The 16,325-nt window shown below is 33.5% G+C and overlaps 1 protein-coding gene across 4 annotated transcripts in view; it reads left to right on the plus strand.

Annotated features, from left to right (window-relative positions):
• LOC123522847 (dynein intermediate chain 2, ciliary-like) overlaps positions 1-16,325 on the plus strand; it is a 37,213-nt gene that overhangs the window by 4,158 nt on the left and 16,730 nt on the right. For 2 of the 4 annotated variants that reach the window (XM_045300314.2, XM_045300315.2), the window contains exons 3-11: positions 3,397-3,453; positions 3,736-3,783; positions 4,583-4,663; positions 5,158-5,290; positions 5,495-5,583; positions 8,024-8,053; positions 10,324-10,455; positions 11,519-11,620; positions 15,794-15,877. In XM_045300314.2, the coding sequence (XP_045156249.2) occupies positions 3,397-3,453; positions 3,736-3,783; positions 4,583-4,663; positions 5,158-5,290; positions 5,495-5,583; positions 8,024-8,053; positions 10,324-10,455; positions 11,519-11,620; positions 15,794-15,877 (756 nt within the window). Of the gene's footprint in view, positions 1-72; positions 109-3,396; positions 3,454-3,735; positions 3,784-4,582; positions 4,664-5,157; positions 5,291-5,494; positions 5,584-8,023; positions 8,054-10,323; positions 10,456-11,518; positions 11,621-15,793; positions 15,878-16,325 lie in introns of all 4 variants that reach the window. The other 2 variants (XM_045300317.2, XM_045300318.2) reach the window with 2 other exon arrangements.

Genomic DNA, 16,325 nt, shown 5'->3' on the forward strand with positions numbered 1-16,325 from the left:
TTGTATGATTATTTCCTATTCTATAAAAGTTACACATACCATTAATATTCTTTACTTTCTTTACTTAACTAGGCCCCGGCTAAACCTAAAGCCGCAGGAAAGAAGAAGGTAAGTATGCTTGTTTGAAAAAATAATTGCCAGAAAATTGTGTTGTTGATTTGGAGCAGTATTTTCTGTCTGTGTGTCAGATAATGCATTATTACTGTTTTTGCTAATTTTTGGTGTTTGTCTTGTTTTTGTGCTTCTTAAAATTTGTTTAGTGTTTACAATTTTGTTGACATCTTTCATCATAGCTGTGTGATTGCACATTGACTGTAAACTGCTTTGCAAAAAAAACTTGTTTCAGTGTAACTTCACATGGTGAAAAAATAATACCTATCCAGAATAAAAGCAAATATATCATTTAATATATGCCCAGATACTGAGTGTAAAAGTGTTACATTGGAGTGACGCATGTCCATCAAGACTTGCAGAGTCTGTTACTTAGGTTCGTTGTCAAGGAGACACCTAAAGGCAGTGAAAATGTCATGATCACAACATTTTACTTACCCTGTGTCAAAGTTGTTTCTGGAAGTATTAATCACATTAAGTCATAGCTCTAGTTTTCAGTGCCAATTTACGTTTGCTTTTCTTTAATGAAATACCTAATATTCTCAAAAGAAAAGAAAACAATCCAAATTTGGTTGGATGATTTGTGGTTAATACTTATTGAATTTTTTGACTAACTGTGAAATATAACACACAGCTAAACAGTCACAAACCATTACACACCACACACAGAGAACGTTTATCATTTTCATTTATTCATGATAACTAATAATCACTGAAGTATGATCCTTTTAAGAATTTCTTTTCTGAAATTTTTATTGTACTTTCAAACTTTTGGTCAACTTACATAACATTTTTCAGTGTTTCTCTTGGGAAAATTGACTGTAGACACTTTTCTATGAATTTAACAAGACAGCTTTTATTTAAGGTTAGAATTAATTCTGTTAATTGCATAAAATGTGCATCACACGAGGAAATCTTCACATTTTTTAAATATTAAAGAAAAAATAGTTTTTTTCTCAATGGTTGCATTTTTTAATTAAAGAAATAATCAGATTTTTTATATGAATCTTGTTTTTTTTTATAGAAATTGTAATAAAAGTTGGACCTCAGATCTGTAGTATCACAGTAACAGTTCCCTTTGTTTTCTACAAATACAGTAGCAAAAAGTATATGAAATAGATATAGAAATAAGTTGAAAGATGAAAATCAGGCAGTTACTTTAAAATGTAATTACAGAAATGTTGCTATATACATCTGTATTATACTGCTCAAGTTCATTGTTTTAAAATTGATATATTTTCTTTTAATAAGCTTTTCTTTAATCATTGAATATTACTTGATAAATTCTAATTTACAAAGATTTTTTTTTGAGCATTTTTAAGCTTCAAATTAATGTTTGAATTGTTTTTGAGTTACTGTTTTGCATTTAAACACCAAACAAACATCTCTAGATAAAGGTGTTTATGTTCAGATTTGGCCAGGGAAAAAAAAGCCTGTGTTAGGGTGACTTGACCGAAAACAGTACAGTAGGTTTGCAAGCAATCTTTTCTTTTCTGTTTTACTCTGATTTTTATTTCATGGATGAAGTTTCATAAAAAGTGAATACAGCAGTAAATCAAACCACTTCTTTTGAATGAATTTTAACAAATGAGCCGTGCCATGAGAAAACCAACATAGTGGGTATGCGACCAGCATGGATCCAGACCAGCCTGCGCATCCACGCAGTCTGGTCAGGCTCCATGCTGTTCGCTTTTAAAGTCTATTGGAATTGGAGAAACTGTTAGCGAACAGCATGGATCCTGACCAGACTGTGTGGATGCGCAGGCTGGTCTGGATCCATGCTGGTCGCAAAGCCACTATGTTGGTTTTCTCATGGCACGGCTCAAATGTTGCCAAAATTTCCCTAAAATGCCAAGATTTAAAAAAAAAGCATTATGGAATGGCTCAATGTTTTGGTTGTTGAAGTAACCCTAGTAACCCTTCACAGGTTTTTTTCTGGCCCTATAGTTTTTTTGTCATTAATGTTTCTAGGCCAGAAAATGAAATATTAAGCTATGCTTTGCTAGGATATGCAGGTTCAGTATGATTCATAGTTTTACAGCATCGTTTGCAAGTTTTTTTTTAAGAACAATTTTCAGTTTTAAATAGAGTGATTTTTTAGATTGATTAAAATTCTGATTTTGTTATTAAAATTTATTATGATTGATTGATTTGTGTCTGAGTTACTAATTATTTTTTCAGTTAAATGAAAAAGTTTAATTAATTACATTAAAATACATATCACTTGAAGCCACAAGATGAGCTAAATACTCGAGTTCGACTAGATAGTCTTTTTAATTCTTTTATAATCATTTCTCTTATATATTCTGGCCAGTCTTTCTTAGCTCTGATTATCCAGTGTTTTGAGAAGAAAAGGGACATAATTAAACGAAATTTGAATAGCCTCAGGAGTTATCTCCTTTGAACTGAACACAGACTAGTCAGCCCTGGTGCTCAAGCCATTGATGTGTAAATAATCATTGTTTTGTTTTATCATTGATTAGATTAAAGATTAAGTGATATCCAATTGTTTGGTACTGTGCCTTGATTAAGTTTATTATTTAAATTCACTGTATGTTTACATTTTCATTTTCATTTGCGGCCTGATGTGATTCTTACAAAAAAATAAACTAAATGGCATTTTACAATTTTTATGCTGGGTACAAAAATTTCAAAAAGAACATTAATTATAGCTTAAAATATTTTTTTTGAATTGAATCAGCATGACTATATGATTTTATTCTGGGTCTAAGAATATTTTAAATTAAAATCAGGAACTATATTTTAATTGGAAGGTGAATTATAATTCAACATGGGTGGGTCATTTTGGCTGTTCTAGTTAGGTTATGAAAAGATCAATATCCTGACATTTATTCTACTTTTTTTGATACTCATGGCAAGCTGACCACATGTTTTTATGGCAGACTACTGAAAAAATGTAAATTTAAAGATTGAATACTACTTTTTGTGCACTTAGAATTGTATAAACTACATCACCCCAAGTCACAAGACTTAGTGTAAGAATCAGGAATCATGCCCAACAGTCATAAAATTTTGTGCGCATTAAAACCGTATTTTGCAAAACACAACAACCTTTTGGGGGCATTTATTTTTGGATACATTTTATGTGAAGCATTTTTGTCTACAATATTTTAAAAATTGAGAAATCTTTGTATAAGTGATGCCAATATGTCAGATTCAAAGTTTATCAGTAAAAATGAATCCTTTATTGTATTGTATTGTATTGTATAAAACACCGGAAGCCTGATATGTAATCATAATGGTTTCGTTTATGATTTTATTCAGGATGGGGATGACATGACAGATGCCGGAGATGGCACTGATGCTGATGAATGGAACATTGTAAGTTTTGTGGACTTCTTTTTTCCCTTCAAAATTTTTAATTTCATGGAGATAATTTTGTGAAAATGCATAATTCGTTTGCAAGAAATGATGGATAAATATGTTAAAAAAGATGGCGTAGTACCTATGAATTGCTAGGATGGCATAAAAATAGATTGTAATTTTCTTGCATTAGACAATATATGACACAATATTGAACTCATTTGTATGTTTGGAAGGAAATTCTGTGTAAATTCAAGTAAAGTTGAAGGATGTTTAATATTTAGTGTGCTACTTTTTCAGACAAAAACTTTAGTGAAGCCAGATGATCAGCTGGACCTTTCTGAACAGGTAAAATGAAATATATTGTCACCTAATTGTATTTTCATCAGTTTTTAGCTAGACTATTTGAATATTTTATGCTCCCCTTGGAGAGCATATGCTGCATTCGTCTGTCCTGAAATTCTTGTCTGGGGTATTTCTCAACATCTACAGGTTGGAATTTAGCCAAACTTCATAGGAAGCTTCATTAACAAGAAGAGAATCATTATACATTGTATAAGGTGTGTCTTCGTGTTCAGGTCAGATGATTATTACAGGCATTGTGGTCTTCAAACAGAAGTCGACTTGAATATATAATATACTTCAAATAAATGGCTGGTCTAACCTATATCTGTAAAGTTATGTCCTAGTTCCAGTTAGGTCCCTTTGTTTCTATTGCGCCATTTGTATGTCAGTAATTAATTATATGTTATACATGTATGTATTTTAATGAAAGCAATGCGTGTGATGTCCATCATCGTTGTAAGGTATTTGCTGATGTAACAAATTAGTATTGTTCCAGGAACATCCCCTACTGTTGAGAAATGGTGTTTAAACCAATATTAAAGATCTATGAAATAAAATAGATCTGAAACTCTCGTGGGATCATAGAGCAAATTCTCACTAAACCTCATCGATAACCAAATGAGAGATCCTTTACACATAAATTTACATATTTGAAAAACTGACTCGGATTAAACATGGTTTGAAGAGAAAAAAGGGCCAGTTTCAGTTCTTTTGTTTGTAATATCTTTGCCCATATCTGTCATTTGATAAATAAAACACTGCTTCGGACAGCCTGGATTAAAGTGGAACTGTTGTTTTACAGGAATTGAAAGAAGAGTTCACAAGGATTCTGACAGCCAACAATCCACATGCTCCACAGAATATTGTCCGATACAGTTTTAAGGTAAGGCCCAGCTGATGAAAAAATTATTGGATAGGTATGAATTCACAGTTTCAACAAAACAGGCTACTGGTATTTGAATAACTGTTTTTGCTGTAATATGCAATTTCGAAAAAATCCATGAAGATTCATGTTTGGCATGAATAGCTGTTTGTGGTGTTTCTTTAATTGTTAAATACATGTTTAAAGTGTGTTGAGTCTGAAAATGTAGGGAGAAGTGATAATTACTTTGACTCCTGGAAATTTTATGTAATTTAACATATTTTTCATAATTTTTTTTCTGAATCAAGATCTATACATTCATAGACATGAACATCTATCAAGTTGACTTTAATATAGTTTTATGAGGGGGAAAATGGAAATTTAAACTAGTTTGCGAGAGATGTTTTTGCATATTTCTTCAGAGTATAAAAACATTCACTATAGAGGGAAACGGAATGACAAAAACATTGTACTTTCTATGGAGCGTATTTGGTAATAATAAAACATATTTGTAGGAGAGACAATACAAACAGACTTCAAGTGTCGACCAGCTGGCTATCCATTTTGCTCTAGATGGTAACATGATCCACAAAGAGTCAGATGAGGCCCAGCGTCAGCGTACAAGACTTGGTGTACCTGAAGGTGGCTGTAAGTAAATATATTATAACTGTATGAAATAAATTTTATGAAAATTGAAAATTCTTCAAATCTGTTGATAATTTGAATTTAAGAAGCATTTATAGATGCTGGGTGTTGCTGTAACTTAATCACAGTATTACCTCTGTTAACATCACCTGTAAGAAGCAAATATCTTCCTACAAAGACTGATGTTAATGTATATTATATTTCTAGCACACAGTGAGCAGGCTGTAAGCGAAGCTGGTGAAGCGGCATCTGGAGCCGCCGGTGCCGGTGCCGACGGCGAGGAGGCCAAAGAGGAGGTAAGTGTTTACATTAATTGTAAAAGTTTGAAAGGTGATACATGTTATAAGATGGAAGAGACCATTGCAGATAAGGTTCTATGGGTAATTTATTATAATTTGGTCTGCTTTAATTAGTGAGTTCTTGGAAGATTTCATTACAGAAATATGTCAAATATATGAAGATACACTGATGTTTCCTCACTTAGGGCGTAGAATTGTTCATATGAGGAAGCCATCCAACTGGTTTATGGAAGGTTGTTGGTTTTACCCAGGTGACTGACCATAATGAAATAATGCTTGGAGAGGCACTTTGTGTCTTCCTCGACCATCAAAAGCTGGAAAATGGCCATATGGCATATAACTGTGTTGGTATGACATTTAACCCTTAGCCTGCTGGCGGCAAGTCATTCTGCCTTTGCGACCAGTGCAGACCAAGATCAGCCTGCACATCCGTGCAGTCTGATCATGGTCTGCACTGTCCGCCATTCAGTCACTATCTTTTTGGTAAGCACCCCTTTTAACAGTTAATGGTACTGTCCAAATTGAAAGATGGACAAGTTCATTATAGAAATTTAGCAGGGTAAGGCCTCGCCAAATTAAAAAGTTGTTCATCGGATTTGCCGCTCGTATATTTTCAGAAACACAAAAAAAATATTTTTTTTTGTTTTTGGCTTGCGCTCGCCCCATTGAAAAAAATCAATCCAAATTTTTTTGGTGCGCTACTTTTTACGGACGTAAAAGTGTATAAATGCTTATAATTTCAGTCCTAGATTGTTCTCAGATGAATTTTAATCAAAATAAATACATACTACGCACACATCGTCTGTAATAAATCATAACACTTATATTTAGTTGCATTAAAGTTGTTTCCCCTTTATGCAATTACGCCATTTTCTTCAAATGTTTACCAAATTACATGCTACAAAAAATCGATTTATTTCATTGAAAACTGGATGAAGAAAAACATACTAATTTATTTGATAACATCAATCTACATTATTTTGGTAAGGGTAAATACTTATTGATGCATGTCACTTATCTGTTTTCTGTTTTTCCTTGCCAAATGATCAGCATTAGCATACGAAAGTTGGTGGGATAAGGAATTTACATTATGAGTTGTTTTCAGAACAGTTTCGATTTTCATATTTTCCAATCATATAGTAGACTAATGTTAATGCACGTTAATCTCCATTTCAGACTTTAATTGAGACTTTGTTTCAACAAATTTAATATGTTATGAAAGTTTAAAGTTAGAAAAAGAGCTGTACATAAGACATCATGCTCGACATTTCTGAATCAGAGCTTTGCCAGTAAAAGGGGCATAATAGTCAGAAGCTTTGAAAGTACAGAGCTACTGGTCATTATATAAAACTTAATTAAAAATATTCTATGTTAAAAAGGAGCTTAACTCTGTCTAGATTCAGACTTAAGAATATTGTTTCTCCAGGTGTAGACTTTGTCAGTAAATAACTGTTCTAAGAAGCTTTAACAGATCTAGTAACACTCGCATAGATATTTGATGTATCAAAAACTTTGTAAAGTCAGCTAAGAATGCTACATCAAGTCACATAATTATGTGTGATAAGTATGGTGTAAGGTTATGCATTGTTGTTTATTACATATTTTCTAACAGCATTTTCAAAAGCATGCATTATTTGATTACAGTGTACTGTATGACAATGTTATTACATTTTTTTCATGGGTTCGCTTTGGTGTGTGTCTGCAGGTCAGATTTTCTCAATCCCTGGGGACTTACTTTTTAATTTAAAAGGGCTATACATTCTATTTTAAGGTTTTTATTAGTCAGTCAAAGTCAAATGAAGACAAATATATTTCTTCGCTCTTCGCTCGCTCCTGATTTTCTCAAAAACCTAAAAAAATATTTAAATTATTTTTTCGCTCGCCGCCTCAATTTTTTCAGAAAAAAATCCGATGAACAACTTATCAATTTGGTGTGGCCTAAGGGTTAAACCCAACAAAACAAAATAAAACACTTAAATTATAGATGTCCAAAATATTCTTTGATAAATGAAGCCATGACAGATACTGGCTGAAACAAACAGTTGAAATATACACATTGTGTAGTAGTGATGAAATTTTTTCTTGAAACCAAGCAAGAACAAGGTTTAATCTCTATTTTTAAGTAATGAAACGTGAATAAAAATAAGATTTTTTTGATTTGAGATATTAAGTAATATATTGTTTCCTTTATCTGTTAAAGGATTTGTGTTAATGTTTTATCAGCGAGAGAAAATATTTCAGTTTTAATGTTTATATTGAGAAATGTTATTCAATCTGTTTGAATAGTCAAGTCATATAAGCCTTATTTTCATCTGACAATATAAGAGCTTTTTTTAAAATTTAAAAAATAAAATTTAAGATGCTAAAAGATGGTGAATGATTTTTGCCCAAAATGATGTCAAAATGTACTTGAATTACACTATTACTATTTTGCTAGCTGGTTCAAACAACAATAGACACGGACGAGGTTTATATATTAACTTTGATCTAAATTTTTTCAACTTCTGTCTTCACATGTCAGTCTATCCCCCACTCTGTCTATATATCTATCTTTCTTGTGTGTTTGCAACTCGTGTAAAAAGGGTAAACACATGACAATCATAATGTTTGTTGTCTTGGATGCTTTCACAATCAGCAAAATTATTGTTTGTTTAGCTTGTCCAGCTATGGACTGCTTGGGTTTATACATTCCATGTTCTTAGGATGCTGACCATGAAAGAAACTGAATTTGCAATGAGGGTGGGATGAATCAAGACTAAATATATTGTGTAACAGTAATAATCTCAGATTATTGATATTCGACTCCAAACCGAAAGTAGGAAATACCCAAGTCCAACTCTAACGGCAGTGTTTAACTGTAACTCTAGTTAAGAGTCCACACATGTGCAAAAAATCTTTAAAAAAGGACGATTTCAAGGTCATTTCAGTTTTCCCTTTTGCAGTTAGGTGGTTTGAAAATATATACTAAGCATATAAAGAGTATAAAGGTTGCAACACCAGTTTGCCAATCTTGTTTATAGTATAACATTATTTGAGCTGTGCCATGGGATAACCAACATAGTGGCTTTGCGACCAGCATGGATCCAGACCAGCCTGCGCATCTGCGCAGTCTGGTCAGGATCCATGCTGTTCGCTAACAGTTTCTCTAATTGCAGTAGGCTTTAAAAGCGAACAGCATGGATCCTGACCAGACTGCATGGATGCACAGGCTGGTCTGGATCCATGCTGGTCGCAAACCCACTATGTTGGTTTTCTCATGGCGCGGCTCATTTATCTTTCTTGTTGGTAAGTTGTTAGTACAATGTACTTTAGAAGAATTATTGTTGCATCAGGTTCCACTTAGTGCTTTTACCAGTTCATTTCAAACCAAGGCCAAAAGGGCAAAACTGACAATGTTTGGCAATAGAGTACTGTAAACCCCATTTTCATAGAAACTCACAAAATATTTTTGTCTCAAAGAAAAAAATAATTTTTGCTTTAAGTTTGTTCACTAAAAGCTTTTTATGCATCACTTTGCCAAATAAACATTCCAGTAACACTTTAACCTTTAGCCTGCTGGCGGCAGTGGTTTTGCCTTTGCGGCCAGTGCAGACCAAAATCAGTCTGCACTGTTCGCTATTCAGTCAGTAAGTTTTCAGTGATCACCCCTTGGAAAAATAAATTGTATTGCCCAAATTAAATGATGGACCAGTCCATTTTAGAAATATAGCAGGCTAAGGTTTTGGTATTAAAATGTAGTTGTGGGGTTTAGTTCTGCTTTAGCTTGTACTCTGGCATTGAAGATAGGTAGAAAACCTTGCCATCAACATTGCTAAAAACATTCACATTATAAAAATCCTTTTTGTCCATCAAAAATGTATTGTTCTTTAAGTATTTTTTTAAGTGTTTGTGAAATATGGAAATGTTGAAACAGCCAAAGTTAAGCAAAAATCAAAAGTAAAAGGATTGGTGGACTCTTACAACTAATAGTTTATCAGCAAGCTATTTACTACACTTAAGCAAAAACCAAAAGTAAATGGATTGGTGGACTCGTACAACTAATAGTTTATCAGCAAGCTATTTACTTCACTTAAGCAATACTAAAATTAAAGGATTAGTGGACGTAAGTCACAGCAGCTCAGTGAGGAGTTCATGGGTTCGTACCCCACTAGGGTTATGTCATAGGATACCAGTATTAGTTTTTCCCAGGAAAGGACATTGACAGCTTCCACTAAAATAAACTTGCAAGAACTAAAACCAGAAGTATTACCAGTATATTGTAGCTTCTCACTGCGGTGTTTTTGTGTACCATTTATTTCTTCCTCGTACAAACATTTTTCTTTTTGTGAGCCACAATTTTTTTTTAGTACGTCATCTTTCATTTACATAGTGTCTTCACAACATATTTATTATTTTAAGCAAGATATGTCCTGCTTTGTAACAAGTAGATATTTTCTTCGCTTTTATTTCACATTGCAGTGATATTGTATTTTTGGTCTTCTAAACAACTTTGCAATCGCATAATGTTTGAGGATTTCATAATAATTAAAAGCCGGAAAAGGATAGAATTTAAATATATTGAGTAATTTTGTTGAATCGGAGTATAAAAACTGCAGTGAATTTATTATGCAAAAATTCTGGATTTGATTCTAATTTCTCATCCGTAGCATATCTGTTGATTATACCCATAATATTTTGTCTTTCTGTCTCATTTTCTACAGCCAAGTTTGTGTGTATTACAGTATCTTTGTTTTACAGGCTAAAGAGGAGCAGAGGGAAGAGGCCTCAACCCCAGCTCCAGCACAAACCGAAGGGGGCGGCTCAAAAAAGTTGACAAATCAGTTCAATTACAGTGAACGTGCCTCACAGACCTACAACAATCCCTATAGGGTTTGTATTTTCTCTTGTAGAATGTTGTTCTTAAAACTTCTTTCTGCCTAAAATATTGATGACCATCTGCAATTTCCGTTTTTTTTTCTTGTATAAAATTTTGGCATTCTTGGCCCTTACTGTTGCTGTACAAGCAAAAAACTTACCGTAACAGTTGGTAAATCTGAAGTCACATACAAAGAATATGTAATTGATAGGCTAATTGGCATTTCAGATCATCTGCCTTAATACTACGGAATTGTAACCTGCCTGTTCCAAGTGTCATACAAAGTTACCTTAGTTTTCAAAAGTTTCATACTGGAACAACAAATTTATTAGATTTTTCTTGGCATAGTGCAGTAGCAATAGCACTGTCAGGTTGCAAAACTCTCACAGTCTTAAGTTTTTCATGTCTGTATCCACTGGTCATAACCACCAAGACTGTTTTATCTTCAGCTGGCAAAACAGTTATTACCATTTCATCTCCAGAATCTGTAATAGATTTTTTTTTTGTGAATTTCCAGGGATGGAGATTTTTTTCCAATTTTTTACAAAACAAGGAAATTTTGATTGCTAACTAAGATATCCTGAAAAATTTAAACAGTCCATCAACAAGTAAAGCCAGAGTGGAAGTGTAAAAACTTTTTGGGGTCTAAAATGGAAAACACTTACCGAGATGTTTTGAATTTTAAAAAGTTGCCATTACTACCCTCTAGAGTTCTTTAGAATGACATATCATATGAATACCAGAAGAGGAATCAGGGAAAAACTTTGTTCTCCAAAAATGTGCATCAAATACATCAGTTACTGGTACATTTATGTATTACATAACACAACACATAAAGTAAGTTGATCTCTTCTGTAGAAAAAAGTTTATTTAGCAAATGTCAACGAAAAATGCATACAAGTATAACAAGCAACTGAGATTTTGTTTTTTTACTGCCAAAGTTTTTTAAAACGGTACTGAATCAGGTATTTACAGAGATTATGTGACCATTGGATTGTACAACAAACAACAGTAGCAAAACAATTGGCGTAATTATTTTGTTAGTAATTTTAAACTATTTGTAATGCTGTTTTGCAGGAACGAGGTACAGCTACAGAACCTCCACCGCGAGCAGTATTCGCTGCCAATGTAACACAATGGGAAATCTTTGATGCATACCAGGAAGACTTTGAAAAACAGGTATGATATACTTCTAGTGTTTGTTTTCTATGGTTTATATATGGTAGTGGACCCATTATTACAGTCCGCCATTTCTGTTGGATGAAATGTTAGATGTAAGCTATTTCAGTGTTCTAACTCCGATATAAAACAGCCATGTGCTTGCCTGAGCTACATTTTCGACCACAGAGTGTGCAAATACATACCAGACCATAATATTGTGTGAAAATTGCTGACTGATATGGGTCCGCTATCTTACTAGGCTCTTTCCCCTGTGGGTTGGAAAACTAGCTTGGATGTAGAATTGTTTCATTTGAAGAAGTCATCCAGCTAACATATAGAAGGTTGATGTTTCTACCAGGGTGTCCTCTCACACCTAAAATAATGCCCAGAGGGGCAACTGGGGTCATCCTCCACTGTCAGATGTTGAAAAGTCAAATATGATTTAGAATTGTGTCAGTGTGACATTAAACGCAACAAACAAAATAATCTTATATAGGCTAATTCTGTACTGCAGTACAGTAAAACCTGCTTTAGCGGTCACCTCTATTAAGCAGCCATTATCTCATTTCCCAAAATGTTCATTCATTCTATAAATTACCTGCATTAAACAGCCACCTGCTGTAAGCATCCACTTTTTCCCACTCCCTTGACTGGCTGCTTAAGACCGGTTATACTGTAGTTCTTTATATATGGCAGCTAATCAGACGAACATTGCTGCACAAAGAAATACTATTTGAAGCTGCGTGCATCATGAGATGTCAGCTTTGAGACGTACTTGAAAAGGATTGTTTTCATATATGAAATATACAGTGCTCAAAAAGGACAGAGTAATTGGTAAATCAAAGAGATCTCGTAATAGTCATTAGAATTACAAAAGAAAGTAAGCGTATAATTTATATAAACTAGTGGAAGGGAAAGCATATTATTCAGGGCCAATATTTATAAAGCATCTTGGTTGAAAAAAATCATTTAAGATCAGTTTAAAGATCTTTTATCATTTCAAACACTATTTTCAGCTCACCTGTGAGCTTTTGTGATCACCTTTGGTCTATCGTATCTCATCCGTCGTCCGTCCACAATTTCCTTGTGAACACGATAGAGACCACATTTTGTATTTGATTTTAATCAAACTTGCACACAACTTGTATGGGCATAACTTGATAATATCTCGGTCACTTTTGAAAACTGGCCAGCTCCCATCATGGGTGCCAGAGTTATGGCCCCTTAAAGGGCCAAAATTTGCTATTTTGGCTTTTGTGGCTCATTTATGCTTTGATTTGATACAAACTTCTTCAAAAAATCTTTAACAACAATAGATCTTGGATTCCATAAAGAATTGATCAGATCCAAATTGATGTTCTGGAGTTACGGCCCCTGATTGACCCTTGAAAGTGCAAAAAAAGACTAATTTTTACCTTGTAAACACAATGGAAGCGATAATTAGCATTGAATTTTAACCATACTCGCACACAACTTAAATCACAATAAGATCTCTGTTCCTTTAGAAAACAGGCTACATTCCATCATGGGTTCTAGAGTTGCTGCCCTTATAAGGGGCATAAATTTTTATTTTGGCCTTTTCAGCCATATAGAGGGTTCATTTATGCTTTTATTTGATACAGACATACACAAAACTTTTAACAACATTAGATCTTTGATTCCATGATGAATCCATCAGATCCAATCATAGGTTCTAGAGTTAGGCCCCAGATTGAACATTGAAAGTGCCAAAATATGTTAATTTTTACCTTGTGAACATGATAGATGCTACATTTTGCATTCAACTTCAAAAAATCATGCACACAACTTAAATCACAATAAGATATTGGTTCCCATAGCTTGAAGGTCATTGGTACCAAATAACCTAATAACTCGACAACACTTGGGCCTAGGACCCTCATACTTAATTAGGAAGTTGATACTGAGCAGTAGATGAACATGAGGGCAAAGGTCAAGGTCACTGTGACCATTTGTATCAAAATTCCTTATAACATGTCAACGCTTGGGCCTAGGATGCTCAAACTATGGAGTTTGGCCTCGACCAGTACATGACTCCTAGGTCGAGCTAAAGGTCAGCATGACTTTTAATACAAAAATGCAGCATTTGAGCCTAGGGCCCTCAAACTTGGTATTGAGATTGGCCCTGACTAGTACATGACCCATAGGTCAAAAGTGACTGTTACAAGAAAATATTTATCCTGATGATATTTAATGTTTATGCCTATGTGATCTATGTCAAAACTTGATCTTATCATTAAGAGCAATGGTACTCAGGTGAGCGATATAGGGCCATCATGGCCCTCTTGTTATGGTTTATTTAGCTTATATTTTCACTGAACAGTAAAATGGAATATACATCTACCAAATATTCACAGATTTGTTTTGAATAGAAAATGTATTGAAAACATAGAAATAGGCATGTAAACTTTATAAAAAAAATGTCTTTAGATTACCGGTAAACTTAGAAGCCTTATGAATATGGATGCTTGTCAGTATGTGTCAGACTAACCCTATAAATTTGATTGGCTGACCTTTGAATGACATTTGAATCAAAGGTCAACAACAAATTTATATTGTTCTCTATGGCTGTTTAAGGAGGTAGGTTACCTTGTTACAAGGGTAAATTCAAATAAATTGAACCGCAGCATCTTTTTGTATTTCGTGTAACATGAAGTTTTAACAGCTAAAATCTTATTTTCGTTTGTCTCTGTCCCTTCAAGTTCAATTTTTATCCAGGTTTGAAGAACATGACCCTCCATAGGTATTTCATATTGACAGAAGAAGGAAAATACGGATATTTAACACTTTTCAGTGTATTTTACTTTCATTGATATCCGTAGAAGTCAGCATAATCTATAATTTTACTAGTATGCAGGTTAGCTTTCTAATATAAGCTTAAAATGTATATGTCGCGGGACTCGTGTTTCCATGGTAACGCATTTTCTCTCATTTTTAAACAACTATGTATAAAAATAGGGGTTTTCGACGGCTTCAGTGCCATTCTGGTAATGACCAACATGGAATATTTGGGTAATATTATTAGCAAAATACCAAGCACTATACATGGTACCCTATTTTTCTTAAAGTTTAAAGTAACCATGGCAACAGAGATGTTTTAAATGGCTTATATCTTGCTTTTTGTCGTAATTTCTTATAAAATAATATTGAATAAGATTATCTTTCTAGCTGATGTAGCTTTAAAACATATTATTTCTAACGTAAGTTATATTTTCGTGTTATCTGCATTTATTCAAACAAATTTCTAAGCTTAGAATACTTACAGCAGTACCCCTCGTCTGGCATTTGCCATGAAAAAATCGTTCAACATGCTATTATTATTCTCATGGATATTGTTGAAATGAAAATAAAAAGCCGAAGCTGTGTTTTTTAAATAGACTAGTGTCAACGCTTTTGAATTTTACATTTAGATACATAGGTCACGGACTTCGTTTCCATGGTAACATCAGTTCAATTTAAAAAACCACAATTTTCTTCTGAAATTTGAACAATTTTAGATCTTAGTTTTAGTATATAAGTAAGAAATTATCGACGGAACCTGAAAAATAGGTATTAGAAATCAAACTGCTAGATTTTTTATTTGAAAATGGCCGTAACACGTAACCTCTCACCCAACTATATTCCAAATAACAATGGTTACCATCATCCACTTTCTTACATTCCGCATAACATTTCAATATAACTACATAAAAGAAGCAAAATATTGATTATTATTCAGAGCAAAAGACTCATACAAATATTTCAGCAAATAATGTTTTTTTGAAAATAGTTTGAATTAAGAAAATGCACAGAATTACGTACTTTTAAGATAAAAAGCTATTAGTTTTGCGCGGTAACTGACACGTAATGTCATGACGTCAATGACGTCATTTTAAGGCAACATTGTTTTGAAGCGTTTCTGCGGGATTTATTCATTATTTCTGAATTATTAAACCATAAAGCGTCAAATCGAAGACATGTCTATGATTTGTTTTCAGAAGAATGAATATACAAACACATTTAGTTTGTCGTAAACGTCGTCGTAAATCGTCACGTTAGCTTCCGGTTGGACATGCGCACATACAAATATGAAGGTAACCTACCTCCTTAAGGCAAGTAGCTGGTTGAAGTAAGTGGCTGAGTAATACAGGTGGCAGTGAAAGCAAGTTTAACAATAAGCATGTACTATTTCAGGAGAAAAATAAAGAGAAGAAAGTTATACCTGGAAGGAAGGAAGAGGATAAAACCAGAAAGAGGCTCACAATTACTGAAACATCGGTAAGTTATAACAATTTAATTCTTTCTTATTTTCAGAAAAAAGTTCTACCAGATTCTTTCTGTGCCTCTTTTTTTTTCTTTGGGAATTAGATTGAGGGCCGACTGCCATGGAAAACTATAATTGTAACTTTATTTCTAAAAGTATACATTTTGATGTTTTTTTGTTCAGCCCTCAAAAGTTGTCCTTGTTTTAACATAAATTCATTAGAATATCACTTGTGAGTACATACTTTACTGTGAACTTCTGCTACAAGTTTACCAGATGACACATTTCTTGTTACTTTTAAAGTTACTTGGATGTTAGGTTAATGTTAAAACATGACTTGTGATGTTGTTAATAACTTAAAATCCAGAGCAGAAACAGTCCTACATTGTATATATCTGTTGTCAAGTGTAATTCCACTGCATATTAGTAGCTACTCAGGTCTCAATGGATTTTTTTCTGTTT

Source organism: Mercenaria mercenaria, chromosome 8 (assembly GCF_021730395.1).
Source record: "Mercenaria mercenaria strain notata chromosome 8, MADL_Memer_1, whole genome shotgun sequence".
NCBI classification, from domain to species: Eukaryota; Metazoa; Mollusca; class Bivalvia; order Venerida; family Veneridae; genus Mercenaria; species Mercenaria mercenaria.